General features: G+C 38.4%; 1 protein-coding gene across 17 annotated transcripts in view; it reads right to left on the bottom strand.

Annotated features, from left to right (window-relative positions):
* Positions 1-17638, bottom strand: part of MPDZ (multiple PDZ domain crumbs cell polarity complex component) — a 95510-nt gene that overhangs the window by 22978 nt on the left and 54894 nt on the right. For 5 of the 17 annotated variants that reach the window (XM_052776296.1, XM_052776294.1, XM_052776310.1 and 2 more), the window contains 9 exons: positions 15287-15328; positions 10746-10850; positions 9834-9929; positions 9169-9346; positions 6944-7054; positions 6327-6410; positions 4524-4625; positions 3234-3305; positions 344-509 (listed from right to left, as the gene is read on the bottom strand). In XM_052776296.1, coding sequence (XP_052632256.1) covers positions 344-509; positions 3234-3305; positions 4524-4625; positions 6327-6410; positions 6944-7054; positions 9169-9346; positions 9834-9929; positions 10746-10850; positions 15287-15328 — 956 coding nt within the window. The remainder of the gene's footprint in view (positions 1-343; positions 510-3233; positions 3306-4523; positions 4626-6326; positions 6411-6943; positions 7055-9168; positions 9347-9833; positions 9930-10745; positions 10851-15286; positions 15329-17638) is intronic. The other 12 variants (XM_052776295.1, XM_052776300.1, XM_052776301.1 and 9 more) reach the window with 12 other exon arrangements.

The raw sequence follows: 17638 nt of genomic DNA, 5'->3' as shown, positions 1-17638 counted from the left end.
AAGCAAGAACCTTCCCTCCGGTAACACCTTCAGGTAACAGAAGCTATCACATTAATCACTGCCATCAGTTACACAGAGTACACTGAAATTCTTCAAGTAGTCCTACATGTGAAACAGTGCATTTGGACCACAGAGGAAAACAGAGATTGGAGTGCAATGAAGAAGAACAAATTAGTTTTATATTTCACCATGTGCATCTGACCAAGCACAACTGAAAGTTGACAGCAACACTTAACACCCAAACCACAAAGCACACGAGAACAAAATAGTTCAAACTGGACCCCCCATTATCTTCTGCTACAGTGCTATTTCAATACTGAATTATCACAAAGGATTAACTTACTCCAGCTGTAACCAAACTCATCCTCCTTCTCCACATCCTCTGGGACTCTGCTAGAAGATGACTGTGCAACATCACAGCTCATTCCTGAAAATGCTGAAGGAGGGGGCAGAGGCAAGTTGTTACAAAGCGAAGTCTTTTCTGGCTCTAGATCGGACTGATCAAATGCCTGTGGAGAATAAGAAAAATGCAGTGGCTAAGCAGATGCAGACTCTATGTAGGGCAAACTAGTATACAAAAATGTCGAAATGGCAATGACTATGGCTTTGAAGTTTAAATACCAAGCAGCTGGAATTCTAAATTAATAACACGGCACAGAAAGGCTGCAAGAGATAAAAGACGGAAACAAACACCAGGCAAGGTAAGAGATAACATCACTCCAAAATGTATTGGGAAGCAAACAGAACTCACAATAAAAGCCCAATTCAGTAAAGTTTTATGTGCCGCTTTACATTTCAGAAAAAGTCTCTTATGTAGACTCAAGTGATTTTTTTTTAATGTCACATTTGTAAAAGACTTCTACTTCATTTTATTTTTAAAAGCCACCACACATAATTTCTTCCTATCATGTGCTTTGGAAGCCAAATAGGAGGAAAGGGAAAGGAAACAGAGAACTTGGTGCTTTCAAAAATGTCAACAGAAAAAAGACAATAACTGGCCTATTAACTGAAAGGACAATTTAAAACCAAAATGAAACAGATGATAACTTAAGAAATCCACAGTAACTGGACTTCCTCAGTCTTATTTACTGATTTCCTGTAAGCTGCACAGGGGAGATCAAATAAAGGAGGATACAGATTAAATCACAAAGGACACAAATACTTGTGGTCTTGATGTATGTGGTCTATTCATATTCACAAAAAGTTAAAAAGTATAAACACACGACTACTGCAATATAATCGTTGAACGCCCAAATCCACAATCTGGCAAGCCTCCATTTAAGTCAGTTTCCCTGAGGAATATGGACTCTGATCAGGGATTTGGCTAAGTGTTTGTAATTTACATAATTTTGGCTTGGTCAGAGTAAACACGCAGGCAAGAAACGGGTGTCTGAATATCATCATTCTGAAGCTTATGCATGCCCAAGAGACTTTGATACTTGCCAGATCAGCTGTTGATGTAAACAACAAAAACTTCAGATGAAAACCACGTATTTTTCCAACACTAGGATTTTCAGGTGTTGCCCTAGCTTCATAGCCCTGTTCTCATCATTTCAGCTTTCATTACCTCCATTATGAAAAGTTTGAACGCAGTATCTCAGATGGTGTCTCTGGGTGCCAAAAACACTGAGACAGTTTCTTCATCACAGGCAATAGTGAAATGGATAACAACATACACCTTGGAAGACTTCAGTCTGCTTTAAATTGAAGGTGTTGAAAAAACTAGGAAGTTACCAATTTAGTCATACTGAGATTTAAGGAAAGTCTGACCTCTCAGGGAGAATGAGTTACCTTCATTCTCTGTATACTCCAAAGATTTAAAGAAAACGCAAATGCCGTATTTCAGTTCTCTTGTTCTGTTTCTGCTTGAAAAAGATTTTCTTTTCATTCAGGAACTTGTTCAAGGAGCTTAACTAAGAAGTCATTAAATGCCAAAAGTCTGGGAAGTTTTAATATGGCAATCAAGCCAGTAATTTTCATAAAAAATGCAAATAAATCCTATATGATTTTTTCTATCATTATATCAGTCACATTGATCTGTGCTTCAAATCTAAGACAATGCCATCCTGCTGAGATGATACCCTGCATTACTAAATTTCATGTAGAAATCATTTACAGTTTATGCAAATTATACTCTAAAACATGCTAATAGTTACAGGGCAGACATAAACCTCAAGTGAAGCAGCAAAATTCTAGTAAAGACATTGTTACCCGTCAGAATCAGAGTAGGGTGGAAACACTACTTAATAACATTCAAAGTGATTTTTCAAAATCAAAAATTCATGTATGCACCATGGAGAAAAACTGGTGACAGACCTCTACCTCAAGGAGGGGTGAAGGGGAGAGTAGTTCCAGAAACATTGATTTTTCAGAGTGCATCCTAGAGTTTTAACTGGAAAGCTACATAATATACTGAAAAAATGAGGAAATACAGTGTGAGAGCAGACCAGATCAGCAGACCTTACAGTAGTCTCCATGTTTTAAAACCAAAATTAACATATCACTTTAGTGGTACTCCTGGTAAATGACAGTGTCCAAGATCTTTGCAAAATTAAAGAAAACATGAGCAAAAAAAAAGAACAAAAAATTGCTGTCAAGGACCTCTGGAAGATCTATAAGGTGTGGATGTACGGCTACATCCTGACAGATTAGCACTTATGAACTGCAGCCACCATAATCTAATTGACAAAAAAATGCTTTTTTCTGTACCTCTGCACGCATACATAAGTCTGAACAAGTCTGATGTTTAAGGAAATGCTGAAATGAAAGTAAAAGCACAGCTCCTTTGTAAGAAGGATAAAAAGAGTGTTACAATGCCATTTGGGTGGAGGGGACTATGTCCTGCCTCCAGAACTCAGCCTGCCACACATGCATCCCCAGCAGCAGAAGCTGGGCCCTGCAGTTTACACACACATAAGACTTTTGCTCCCTGAATCGGGCCACACACAAAAACCGTAAAATGCTTTAACTCATGAAATACTTTCGGTGTGCCCTGGCACAGTATTTCATTTAAAATGCAAAGCATTAGACAGTGCATGAACCCATTTGGCTACCAAGGTCACTCCGATCACAGCCAAGCAAATATTAAAAATGGCAGCAAGTTTGGTGCAGTATCACTTTCAACAAAGGAGGCACACGTGGAGGAAGAAGCAGAACTCCGGAAGGTATCACAGGCCACGTACAAACGTACAGCACACATATGGTAGGACCCACTCACTGGAATCAAGACAAACCTTGAATGGTGTGGGAGCAAAAGGGTTAGTTGGGGAACAACGGAAGGTAACCCTAATTGGACTCGATACCTCCTACAGTAACAGAAAACAGCAATCCATATGTTACAGCACTTTTGTCAATACACAGCATTATTAATGAGTAACTCATTTTTAGTTACGGATTCATTTCACTAACTGCAGCAACTTTATTAACTCCACTTATAAATGGACAAAAGTATTTAAGGGGTTATTAAGGACCCTGTTTCAGCGAGGTTTCTTACTGTACGTGAACCTTAGTTCAGCAGAAGCAGACAGAGATGACAAAAGGCCATTCTTGTCTCAGTGTTAAAAAAAGAATTATTGCAGGAACTGCAAAAACATTAGGTTTTCTCTAAAAATATGTGTAATTTTTTTCAGAAATACTTTTGAAAATATAGAAAATACAAGCCATCATTTATATTACACCTCTACTCCCTTTCCTTAAAACTGTAACAAACACAAAGACAGATTTCAAAAACACACATGCAATTATACACCACATATCATATCATAAATTTTCATTGTACATTCAATATATTTGACAACACAGGAAAACAGACAAAGGGCACAATCACTCCCAAGATGTATAACCAGCTAGAAATTATTTTATTAAATCAGAAATGCATGCATATAAGAATTAATCCTTTATTTATTATTGTGTTAGAGGTTAACTCTGTTCGCAATATGAATAACAAGCAGTAAGCACTAAGCACAAAAAAAAAAAAAGATTCTAACTTCTTTCATATTTCCAAAGATGTCAGCATCCTGTTCATGGTGCATTAGAAGAATTTTCAAGAAGCAGAGGGAAAATATTTTCAGCATCATAAAACGAAAGCTGCCAATGTTTTTTTTTTCATGCAAAAAGAAAGAAGAGATATCATAGTTGGAAAGTCCTAACCACATAAAAAGAAAATTAAGTACATAGCAGCAAAACACCTCACACTGATGAGAGAGTTACACTCAGGTGGGTATTTAACATATAACATGGGGACTGATTTTGTAATTGAGAACCTACTCCTTTGGTAGTTGTGATTAGATCAGATTCAGTGGTTATGATTAATAGAGCTGGCATTTTTTAACTTTTTCAAAACTGTTCTGTGTGCATGCATGTCTGTGTCTTTTTAATTCACTGCACAGAATTTCCACTCTCATCAGCACAGTATTTTACCCAACTTGGTATAAAAGAATTTAAATGCAGAGAGACACTAATGGCAAAGAAGCACACACATAATGTTTGGTGAGTCAAAAGCAGACAGTGTGTCATCATCCAACCTTGTTAGTGTTGAACTGAGAAGAATCAGCAAACGGGTTAGTGCTGCTGAAGACAGCTGGCCTACAGAAAAGACTGTTCAGCAGGAAAGGCAAGGAAGTGTTCTAAAAGGAAAACGTTAATAGAAACTAAGCAAAAACATTTTTAAATGAATCCTTTTTGACTTATGAAGCAAAACATATTTATTTAGCTATTTGTGCTAACCAAACAAGGTTCACTTCCTGCACTTTGCTACAGACACGTGAAGGTAAGTAAAACTGTACCTGCCCTGTGTTTGTATCAGCTATGTTTAGCAGAGCATAGAGGAAAAGCACTGATCCTCATACCTGTTCTAGTCTACAAAATGCATGAAGTGCAGAATTCAGCAGGATGAATTCCCTACAGTACAACAAGATTTTCTGTTTACACATGTGATTCACCTTTGAATTTGTCTTTCATAAAGAGAAATTTGGGAGAAGTAATTTGCCTGTGTAATGATCCTATTACACTTTAACAATTACATTTGTCATCTGCATAAAATTTTAAATTGTATCTTGATGAAATTTTAGCTAACTAGAATAAGCATCACAAACATTTTGTATATAGTGAAATCAGTAACATAAAATAATAAAAATAATAAAAGTCAGGAATATAGTGTAACAGTGAAATCCTAGTAAAAGAGAAAACAAAAGATCAGCCACAGTAATTCAAAATCTTGCCTTTTGTATTTTGCCATGATGGCATAGCACCTAAAATACTACTGCCAGCTCAAATTCTAATTCATGCAAGAGCATTGTATTAATATGGACTGATTACTGTGGTAAAATATGGGGCATTTGAGTTTGCCTAAACAGTTCCGTTTAGCATGCCTTCTTGCACAGTCTAGGACCACAAAAAGCAAATACTAAAATAAAGGGTATTTTTCCTTTTACTCATTTTTTTCAAAACAAAACCTAAAATAACAGGATTTACTTTACCTTTTTTTTTCTTTTGTTTTTTTCCAACTAACTTGTGTTCAGCATTTTATTAGTGTGCCCAGGATGCTAAGTTATCAGAAACTAGCTAGCATTTCATATTGCACAATCCTGTAACCCTACAAATGGGACTATAACCATGGTGATAGATTAATTCTTACTCAGAGATACCCAGAGCAGTATCAGCATGAAACACAGATTTGATGGATAACTGCTTGCTAGCAAAACTATCAACTAGTTTTTCACATTGCATTTGCATTATTTGGGCTATTCTGGAGTACACTGAGGATCTCTTTAACTACTACAGCAGCCTGAATGAAAAAAACAAAGGGGAAGAAACTGACTCAGCAACATGTCAGTTGAAACCGACTGCCTTGCTAAATACATAGCTGTGTGCAGGCAGCTAGCTATCTGGGTGACTGCACATGAATGAAGGCAGGAAATTCCTTTATAAGATCTTATTATAAAGTACAGAGGCAAGTTTCAAAAGATGAAGACAATAAATATAATGTCATTTACAAAGATCACAATGCAACCCATGTGTACAGTAAGAGCATTTGCAATGTTCCTGCTTACAGAAAAATAGGTTTGTCCATAAACAGTCAAGAAATAACCAACAAGCTTAATAATCCGAAAATAAAGAGAACAAAGAACTACAATTAAAAATAGCAAAGGAGCATTCTCTAAATAAAAGTAAGTTGTGATAAAGTAATGGCATCATTCCCATCCCAAAATGGCCTAAACATTCAGCAGTGGCAATTTTGTTCATATCACAGCAAATGTAAAAGCCTTACTTTAGTAGCTTGAGTATCAATAACCAACATTCAATAGAGCTTTTTCATGCAACTTTACCTTAGATGACTGACGATAAAATGGGTTAGTAGTTTTCTGCCCACAGGGAGCAGAAGCTGAAGAAGGGCTATAAAGAGACTCTGGCTGGGGAACAAGAGTTATGAGACAACTAGTAAATAAACATGCAGCTTACACAGACTCTGCAATGAGGAAGTTTAGTTTCTAATGATGCAAACAACTTATATTAAAGCTCAGTAGCTTTTATCTGCAATGTCCATGCAGCTTAGTGACGGAAAACTTCCGTGTACTTCTAGGTCCTTTCATTAATGTCCAATGAATTTTTTAACAGGTGCTGTATTTCTGCATGCGCTCCTCAGACATGCTGTCAACCTCTAAGAGCTGGTTTTAGTTAGACTCCTACTCTGCCCCCCAACAAATTATCTTTCTTGAGGCTTTTCAAAATAGTTTGAGGACGGCGTGCTGGAGGGTAATTCCAAATCCAAATCGATTTCATTCTAAATGGAAATAATACTTAAATCAAATCTTTGTTCCTAAAATAGCTGAGATGGAACTTTCAGGATTAAGATTAAATATCCCATTCCCAAACACCACCACCTTGAACATTTGTTTCATCTATTACTATGTATTACATCTCTTTTCACATTCTTTATGCTTACCCTTGGTCTGCTTATAATGCTCTGTACCATAAAGACTACAGGATTGCCTGCCTTCCGTATGGCTTCCACAGCTTGTTCGTGGCTGGCATCTCTGAGGTCAATTCCATCCACCTGTAATTGGAAGGCCTCATCTTAACATTGCAAGAAGCTACAAGAATGATGAGTCAGCTTTGGGGTTTGGTTAGGGAACTTTGACTAAAACCTAAGCCCAAACCTCTGTTACTGGTGGAAAGGTTTCTACTGAGTTGGCCTGAGGTCCCTCACACACAAGTTTGAGATTTCCAAGAGCACTGAAAGGACATCAAATAAATATTCTCCATGCTTTTTAAAAACAGGTTTTTCAACATTCTTGGTTCAGGCTGCATAGGTTTTCCCACAGGCAACGTAACAGAAGAGGTATGGTAACATGAAGAGATAAGGTAATCTGAAGAGAGTGGTAGTGTTTGCCAAATACCGCTTTCTGCAAACCTATCTCGGAATAACCCACCTCTGAGGACTTTCTGAGATTTACAAACTGAAACTTGTTAGGTGCTGGAGGGTCTTTCATTATGGGGTATTATGTCAGTACAGTGTATTTTTTTTCCTTTTTATTTTTTTTTCTTTTTAGAAAGCAAGATAAGACCAATTTTAGCTACTAGACACTTTCCCCAGAAGTTAAATTTTTAGGTCAGAGCTCAAAAGCTTTCTCTCTTCTAGAAGAAAGCATTTACAAAGGATGGCTAAGGACAAATTTTTGCCTGCTTTTCTTCATGCTTTTGGATGTACTGGTGTGTAAAACAGTTTGTCTTGTGATCCAGGTAAGAACCATGTTATGGTGAGGTTAGCATCAGTAAAGCATTCTCACAATGACCATAATAAAAGCTAGAAGCTAACACAGAAAGGTTATTTGTTAGTGGCAATTCTTGCACACAGAGTTATGCAATGAGGACTACCCCTACCTTTTTAACTGTCTAACTCTACCTTAAACTTAACCATCCAATGTAAATAAAGAGAGAACAAAAAAAATCTGAGAGAGGTAACTCTACACCTATGAGGAACTGAACAATAACACTAAGGCTCTCTGACTCCCCATGTCTGAAATACTGTATGCACTAGCAGAGAGAAAAGCCTAGATACACCACAACTTGAGAAACTGAAATAATCCATTCAGAAACAGTCACATTAACACAACACTAGCTCATTTCACTCATGCACTCCAACTTCTGCAAGCATCACTGTCAGAGACAATTCCTGCATTCATAAAAATCCAGGTATTCAAATATAATGCATGTTTTTTAACTTTGTGGCCATCAAGCAAAATTCCACCTCCCAACCTGTTATACACTGGAAACTCTTCCACCTTGTTGTAGAAAGTGCTTTAAGGTATTAATTCAAGATCCTTCATACAGATCTTGTAGCAGAAAGTAAACTGCAGTTTAAGTATCACCATGTAAAGCAAGCCCAGTCTGATCCCGGGGAGAATCACCATCTCCATCACCCTGCTTACTATGTCTTACTGATGGACAGTCAGCTAAGGACATCCAGCAGGGCGAAGAAGAATGCAGTTCCTAACAGCCTGACACTGGAAACAGGGTAATGTCTAACTTACTGATAATCACTACAGGAAAGACACATTCCTTTTAGTATGTTCATTCTTCAATATCTTTAAGTGAGAAAGCACAAGTGGCTGCATGAGCACAGGATTGGCTAAGCAGAAGACAAATCTAGATAAATTCCTCCCTCCAACATCAGTGACTACCCTATCCTCTGTATCAAATCCAGCTTTCTTCATGTCAGCAGGAAAAAAATTTTGTCTCCCTTAATTCCTGCAAAAGATGTACAAGAATCATGTGATCTGAGTGAGATTTAAGAGGGAAATAAGCTTGGCATTTATTTGCATGATTTGCTGTTCACTGGCCATTTCTGTTGCTATCCAATATCCAAAGGTAAAACCTTTTAGCTTCACAAAACTTAAGCATTTTCCCACACATGCTGGCTTTAAAACAGGCAGGTAGAACTGCTGGCTTTGTAGACCCCTGCTCACACAGTCAGTCATCTATGCTTTAGGTTGTATATTCAACTTAAAGCTGTCTGCACACAAACATCAGCAGATGGTACTACACTCTGTATGGCTCAAGTGGTGCCAGCTGGAGCAATTACACAGCTGTCAGCCCAGGACCACACATCCATCTCAGTGGCTCCTGAAATGCTGGGGATATTGCAAGCAAAAGGCACTCGGCTGGTACCTCCACGATCCGATCTCCGGTTTTCAGCGTTCCATTTTTGCCAGCTGGGCTGTCTTCCAGGATGTGCTTGATAAAGATCCCTCTCATTACTTCTCCATTACTCAGGCGGCTCCCCATCCCTCGTCCTCCAACAATGCTGATCCCCAGTGACTTGCTAGGCTCTCTCCAGAGTTCAACCCTGTTGTGACAAAACAAGGACCAAAATAAATGAAAATCTGTTGTGATTATGACAATGCAGCACACTGAAGACACCTCGATTTGCACAATGGTTTAAAAACATTCAGGAATAACTCCTCCTTGGAAAGTTCTGTCTTTCACTGGGAGTTACCTACTGAGTTGCTCAGAAAGTCTGTAATTGTGGCTACTGTTGTTCACTTTATTTTGGATTCTAATCAAAACTTTGAATCCTTCTCTTCATCTCTTCTTACTGTCTCCCAAAGAGTCAGCCTATAGAGATAAATTACTAAAGCAACCAAGAAACTGCTAGATTGCAGGGATTTAGCCCCATGGCAGTAAAAATCAATAGTGAATTACTCCTGCAATGCACAATATACTTAAGTGCAGCAATTCTGTCGTTTTCTTATTCCTCCTAAAATACATTACAGGTTTCAAAACTTTTTAATTTCAGATGAGATTTTATACTGTGCAACTAGATCTGCACTTACTTTCTGGGCTGGTTCCAGTTACTGAAAGCTACATTTTGAAGATCACTTTCTTCTCCTTCCCCCTCTTCACGTTCTGGAAGCTCTGGGAGTTCCCTGCTGATGAACAGGAACATGCAATTCATTTTTAAAGAACCCACATAATCACTAGATTTCACTGCAAAATTTCATGTATTGGATCACCCTGCCAGCATGAGAATTCATACACAGGGTCTGTGTAATGAATTTCTTTTTCAGATGTCCTTTAGAATACATATTGCATTTGGGGATTCCCTGTCTACTTGTCTCCGCAATTAAGTTGCTATCATCAACTGACAACCACAGAATAAAAGACTTTGCATTTTGGAACTAGAACCAAATTAAAGCTGAAGGTAATTATTTATTGTTTCCAAAATGGAAGAAATTACAACAGCAGCATTGAAAAACAGTTACTGCTTTTGGAAATTAATTTTCAATAAAAAAAATTATTAGTCACTTTGAATATTTTGGCCTATAATTGTAATGAATTTTTGAAACTCAAAGAAAAGGACAGCGTACTTCATTCCTTCCAGTATATGTTCTGGAAAGACCATCGATGCCAAATTCTCATGTTGGAAGCACTGAGTATTTGTGGCAATACATAAATCAAATTGCATGGTATTCAAGAGAAGTTTAGGATGAGGCAGTATTCAATCTCCTTTTTGGGTAGATCAAACACCTAAAAAACAGCCTTGTAAAAATATCAGAAAAATTTGCTAGCTGAAGCAGAAATTGTATTCTGAACAGCTTTTTATTGTAATGGCTGCTGGTTTAATGAAAATCATCCATCTTTCAGCTCTTCTAAAATAAAACTTATCTTCCTGAACTGTGCAAAGTGTATGGAAAGAGTCATATCTGAGAGCCCTATAGGAGAAAACAGTAAGTCTTTTAACTCACCTGACAGTATGTGAAGGAAAAAGATCAAATGGCACAGCTCCTTCTGCCTGTTGTCCCAAACTGGCCCTGTACTCGTCTAAATTTTCTCCTGGCACATACGTAATACTGCAACAAAACGGGACATGATTAAAGTAGCATGAGGACTGCTGGTCCTGCCTTTGGTGGGTGTGAGGAAAGGATATGAGGAAGCCACTTGACTTCAAAGCCACAATGCTGGTATGTTGGGAATAAGGAGTTAGATGAATCCTTCGTGACCTTGCAACAAATGTGCATTTATGGTCAAACTAGGTAGCTGAACAGCACATAATGTTCTGAGGGCTGGCCACTCCATTTTAAGTAAATGGTGCTTGAACAGCGACAAGTGTGTAATAGAGACAATCTAGCTTCAGTCAAAACAGAGATTCCTCGTGCAAAGACAAACACTGAAGGATCTGTGAGGTGTGAACCACCATTACCATCCCAAATGCTGGCTGAAAATGCTTCTGGAAGTTGGCCTGCAGGAGGTTTTGTGCTTTCCTTGTCAGTTTTGTATCTATTTTAGGTTTCTATGCTTTTGGTGAAAAATAATGCATGGGTTTGGATGTACAAATGCGCTATAGCACATCACCTATGTCGCAGGGAGCAATCCCCTGCTCAGCTCCTTCCTCCATTCCTTCATGCACTTCCAGCCAGCTTCAGACAGTCAGATAGTCATGTTTCACCAGCCAAATGACATGCAGACTCCTGAAGCCCTGGTGTAACCCAATCATGTTTGAATGCCAGAAACAGAAATGGCCCAATAGACCGGGAAGGGGGAAACAAAGAGATGGAAAAAGGATTAAGGCATGAAGAATATTTCTTAAAAAACCTCCCTCCACAGGCAACAGGACACTATGATCTAAACAGGGCTATTTAGACGGCCCTCCTTTAACGATGCTTTGTCTTCTTAAAAACCTTTAGTTGTTCAATAAGCAGCTAACAGATCCAAGTCTGCCAAGAAGTAAGGCTGACGGAAAAAGAACACAAAAAAAATGGCTGTCCTCCGATCCATCACATGGTTAAAAGAAATATGAACGTATTTCCCCACAGAACAGACAGGGGAAAAAAAAATAATCTTGAGCACTTCACAAGGACATGTAAGCTGCTGAGGAGAGACTCCTTCAGCTCTAAGTCTCTCACTTACTTGGAGTCCTCTTCTGTCTGTCACTCCCTAACTGCCACTGATTCCCCCTCTCATTGGTTTTCTGCTGAATAGACAAAGGAGCAGAAGGCAGAGCAAAAAAACTTTTATATGACTAATGCTGTCTGTCCAAACCACTCTACCAATATTATCAGAAGGACCATCTTTATTTGTCTTCTTTGTGCCAAGTGTGTTCCCTAGCTCCTCTCACATCTACCATATCTAGAAAAGTCCAGAAAATGGTCGTTAAGGAGGTGGCTAGGGTGCTGAACAGGAGGAACTCTGCAGTTCTTTTAACAGAAATTTCTAAATTATCCATATTATCACCAGCTTTTTCTCTTCCTTAAAACTCCTTTCTCTTCTGCTTTGGCCTTTTTTCAAACTACAAGTGTTATGTGCTTGACACAAAGTGTTTTCATTTTGAAGTGCTGGGGAATTAACATACACTAGGGAAAAAACACTCAGCAGAAGGTCACTGACTTTTATCTCTCTTCCCTGAGGGCATTTCAGCACTGGAAACAAGCAAGACATGCAGCAGTTATTCTGCAAAGCCCTAGCAGTGAAACAGAGAGTAGCAAGAGGGAAAAGAGTTTTTGAAAATAATCACTACTACTTCTCAGCCATCTCCAACTCCAAATGCACTGAACCATAGCAAAGTGCTAGTATTATGGTCACAAAACTCTCACAGGGCGAATGCTGCTGCACAAGCACTACGCAATAAGCCCATGCTAGTATCTTGCCTCTACAAAAGCTATGAGATGTGCAAGCTGCATTTCAATGAAAGAAAATGTATCATTCATCCACTTACATTCATCAGTTTTATCCCAATCAAATTCATCAATTTTCACCCCATAAAAATAAGTAGGAAATAATGTATTTTCCCTTGAAAGACAGCTGCAGTAAGGAAACTAGAATTGCAAGAAAAATTTCTGCTGGCTAGAAGTCTTGGACAATCTCCTTTATGCTAAATTGCATCTGGAAGCTATTGTTCAAAGAATTGAAAGGAGAATGGCTGGCTCCTAAAAAGGGAACAGATATGCCCAGATTCAGCCTGGATCTAGACAGTTAACTGTGATCACTGATAGAGTGTCCAGCATCCTTCAACTCTTGTCCAGTCCTTTTGCACAAGGAGCACACAGCAAACAACTCTGCAGGGTCCCAAGGTCCATGGGTAGTAGTAGTCCTTACCTCATACTTTTGTGCCACATCAGCATTAAGAGATCAGATAAGGGGGAGACAAACCACATACACCCCAACATCTGGTATACTCTGTTGTTTTTCATTATATGAATGAGTAACTGACATTGTGCTGGGACATTCAAAAGGTACAGCTCAAAGAGTGCTCTCAAACAGCCTTATACGCTACCCACAAACACCTCCCAAAAGCTCTTCTTAAGTAGGTAAGCTTCCCTTTCTGTGTACAGCACAGGAACTGAGAAGAGGTTCAACCCACCATTTTTAAAAATGCGTCTAAAATCGAGCAACTGAATTACCTAATTGATCTCCACAGATGGAGTCAAATTTAGATAGTATCACTGGGAGCAGTTACATTTTAGCTCTTTGGAAAATTACATTATTTCTATTCTAGTGCTTAACTACAGTTCTAATTGCCTAATTTTAAGCACTCAAAGGAACATTCAGTATGTCTTTAAGTGTTCATTCTTATCTACAACTAAACTTTAATAATGCTTCAGCTACTTCATAAATATAAACCAGAACACTTACTTGCCTTTTGCAAAAAATACCAGAGAAAAGAAAACTAAATTACATGGATCAAATGCATGAAAAGGTATATTCTGTGTAGGAGTTCACCTTTGTTTGTTGCTCATCATTTCCAAAGTTCAGTTAACTGCAAAGGTTTCCCTAGCTGCTCTTATTAGCTAAGCTGTATTACTTATGTGGCTTTCCTCCTCCTCTCTCTCCTCTGCATCTTATTATTGAAAAGTTATAAAAAAAATCTAGCTCTGCTGTGAATTAAGAGTTTTAGAAAATATGTATATCAGAAAGTCATCTTTGCTAAGTGGCTGTCTGTCCTGCTCCTGCCTTCTGACACACGGCAAGGTCAGACTGTACTAAAGATCTTGGACCTAATATCTGCCAAGAATTTTTTCCCTGTTTTGTACTTCCTGGGCAGACACCCCACAGTTACCAAATCCATCACTTTCTGGATTGCTACTGTAGCTAATTTCTTGGAGGTCACAATGAGGTCTGAAGACATCCAGCATCATCCTGAACAGCTCAGTGTGTGACTGAGATGATGAGGGGCCCAGAACAAGAAGTGTGTTGGGCTCCTCTGGTCAACTCTGTTGACCCTTGTGCTGTAAACTGGAAATAAAAATCCATCCAGGCACCTGAATACTTCATCTGCAATGGGACTGATAATTGTCTTAATATGGTGACAGGGAAGAGGGTAAGAGAAACAAGTGCCAGGAAATCGGGATGAAGACACAGAAGACAGGAAACAAGTAAATGACTGCTCTACTCTTGTGTTGCATTTCTTATCTGCAAGAGAAGTTAAAGTTCAACAGTTTCAAGGGAAAGTATATGCAGGGTTTAATCAATTCCTCTCTTTCATAGCTGTACAGCTTGAAGAAGAGTATGTTCTGGTTTCCTTTCTTGAGAGCTACAGCCACCCTTCTCCCCCCAGAGATATGCACTAGCAATGAAAGCAGTGACAATGGAAACACCAAAGGGTGCACATATGAAAATATCTTGTAAACACAACACCGCATGCAGTACAGAGGAACATTTATCACATGCTTGACTGAACAGCCACACAAAACCTTGAAATACCAACAAACCAAATAACAAAGTATGGAAAATGTTCAGGACAAATTACTGTCATTAACACATAAGGTCTAATTTGAACCTTTTTATACATGAAGGAAGTAAAATATAAGTGCCACAGAAAGTATGACACTGAGATTAATCCAGATATCAGTACATTGTACTCATGCCAATTTGAGCAGTGAACCCTGTAAACACACATACACACACACGCGCGCGCACATGTGCTCTGAACATGTCTGGGGTGGCCATCAGAGATGAAATTTAAAAATATTACCAATATTTTTTTTAGAATACAGGTGTTTTCATTCCAGTCTTAGGAAGTACGCTCCAATCTTCAAGTTTAAAGCCATATATATACATACATATACACACACACTCTCTCACAGCTTTTTTTAAAAATATATATATATACGTCCACATGTGCAGCTGCATGCGCATGCACACACACACACACACACAAAGAGACAGAGAATATGTACCTATATCTGGATATATCCCTGACATTACTATGGATGTCATAAAAGCATGGAATGATTTTACAGACAAGTTGCAACATAGAGCCATAATGAGTTTCTGAATCGCCAATACTCACACATAACAGAGGGCCTGATCATCAGCAGGTGCTGGAGAAGATCTAGAATGTGAAGCATACGATGCAGCATCTTTTTACAATAGTGTTAACAAATGTCAATGTCTCATGCTGAATGAGAGAGGCATACTTATGTAGTTAAAACTATGACCTGCCTTTTTTTTAACTTCTTCTTCTTTATATTTTCTTTTCTTTTTTTCTCCTGTTCCACCTCCACTTCATCTACAACTCCCCCAGAAAGCATCTGCTCTTTATTATTGTCTATAGCAGTGATCATTAACAAGCATGGAAAATGGAATTGCAATCTATCTTTTATTTCTTGATCAGGAATTCATCCCCACACTTTAGGCAGGTGAATTCTGATTCAGCTCTGTAATTATCTGACAGATGTTACAAGCAGCTGCTGCTGAGCACAAAACCCTGGCTATTACTACAGAAATATAAGAGCTTCTGGCAAGGTGGAGTGAGAAGTGAAACAGAACATATTCTGGTAAGGCCACACATCTGGTTTTCCACTCACAGAGAAGAAAAGCATTAAATACCTAAGTCTGAAACTCAGACTGCTGGTTCTTGAACTATTCAAAATAAAATTTCCTTTAATAAAACAAAATAAAGCCTTTATGTGGCAAGTAAGAACAGCTTTATGTTTTCTCAGCAAATAATGTTCGCCACTGAAATACAGCTTTGAAATTAAAATACTTCTGCTTAATCACTTTGTAGGGGCACCATGCTAGTTTGCAGCCCTGTATGGATAAAGAGGAATGATATCTAGATGGCCACACCTGAGTGCTTGTGCACCCTTGTTTCCCAAGGAAGACACCAAAGAGATTCAACTTGCTTATTTGAAATGCTGGCCCTTAAATCACAAATCCTGCATGGTGGTGCACCACATTAGCTCTGAAATGACATCTCTATAGCTGTGTATCCCTCTCAGCAAAGAGGAAGAACTATCATAAGATAATGCTCCATATCTCCAAATTTCTGATTTGGGACATTACCCACATGTTTGTATCATAATTTTTTTCTGGGATCCTGTACTGCTCCTGAAAGTACAAATTACAGAAAAGTTTAATTATGCTCAATAGTCTTGTATCAAAACTATGTAGGCTCAAAAATATTGTCCTTATTCTTGCAAGAGTCCTTTAGAAGCTACCAAAGGACTTGGTCTTTCAGTTCTTTGAAGTGCAGAAGCCGGCTTCACTTTAAACCCTTATCATGAAAGTGCACCGAAGAACATAAATATAAAATGAAAGACAAAAATCCTAAGTAAGAATATGAATAGCAACTACCCCTTTTCTATGAGATCTTTCAGAAAGGGGATGCACTTTTCTCTTGAAAGTCTGAATATTCACATCTAAGACAAGATTTTTATATTTCCAACATATCTGCAAAAGACTAAGACTACAAAACAAAACTTATAGTCACACAGAGTAAAATGCAGCAGCTATAAAAGGATAAGCACAAATAATGTACACACGTGTGTTTGATCACGTAACTACGGCACTAATAAAAGACTCCTCACAGAAGAATGGTGCTGTAGCATCTGTGTATCTAAGCAGACATACACACACATGCATGCACACATACCAACTGATTTCAGTCGTGGCAGTCGGAATTACAATACAGTTTGAAAGCCTACAATAATAATCAATGTCACATTTTATCAACACTGACTCATATTCATGACAGCACTGACAATAATGTAATTCATTATATAAGGATATCTTATTTTTTAAACAAGCTTGCTTTAAATCATAATCCTAAACGCATGACAGCTATGGGGCAGACAATTACACCTACCACCCACAGTGAAGATACTTTGCCTACCTGTTCCCGAAATGCCAAGTCTCTTCAAAGCTAGAATCCTTCTAGCGAAGAAAGGAGTGCCCTGCAGTCCATTTTGAACTGATGGAAACCACACAGTTAGCCACAGCCTCACTGAGGCTGAACTGATCCCTTTCAAGGCCACCCTCTTAAATAAGTAGAGGCTTCTATTACCAACAGCTCCATTAATCCCATTTGCAGATCTGACCCAAACCATGTTACCATGTGTTTGAGAAAAATAGCTACTAGAGGTGTCTAGAGCACCTTCCACAAGTTCAGGAACAACCTCACTTCTAGATGGTGCATGTGGGCAAAGTTAACTCCACAACCATGACGGCTAGAAAGAATTGTACTTTAAGGGAAAGTTAAAATTCTGTAAATTGAGTGAACTTGAGAAGAAACTTCCTCATCAACCAAGCAGATTTTCCAAAACTTGTATTAATTATTGCAAGTTTAATGTAGTACTCCCGAGAGCAAATATTTATGCACTACAACAACAGCTCCTTTGTACGTACTCATAAAAACTTGGAA

The sequence above is a fragment of the Harpia harpyja genome, chromosome Z, assembly GCF_026419915.1.
Source record: "Harpia harpyja isolate bHarHar1 chromosome Z, bHarHar1 primary haplotype, whole genome shotgun sequence".
Classification (NCBI taxonomy): domain Eukaryota; kingdom Metazoa; phylum Chordata; class Aves; order Accipitriformes; family Accipitridae; genus Harpia; species Harpia harpyja.
The sequence above is the reverse complement of the archived record's forward strand: the minus strand, read 5'-3'. Positions and strand labels throughout refer to the sequence as shown.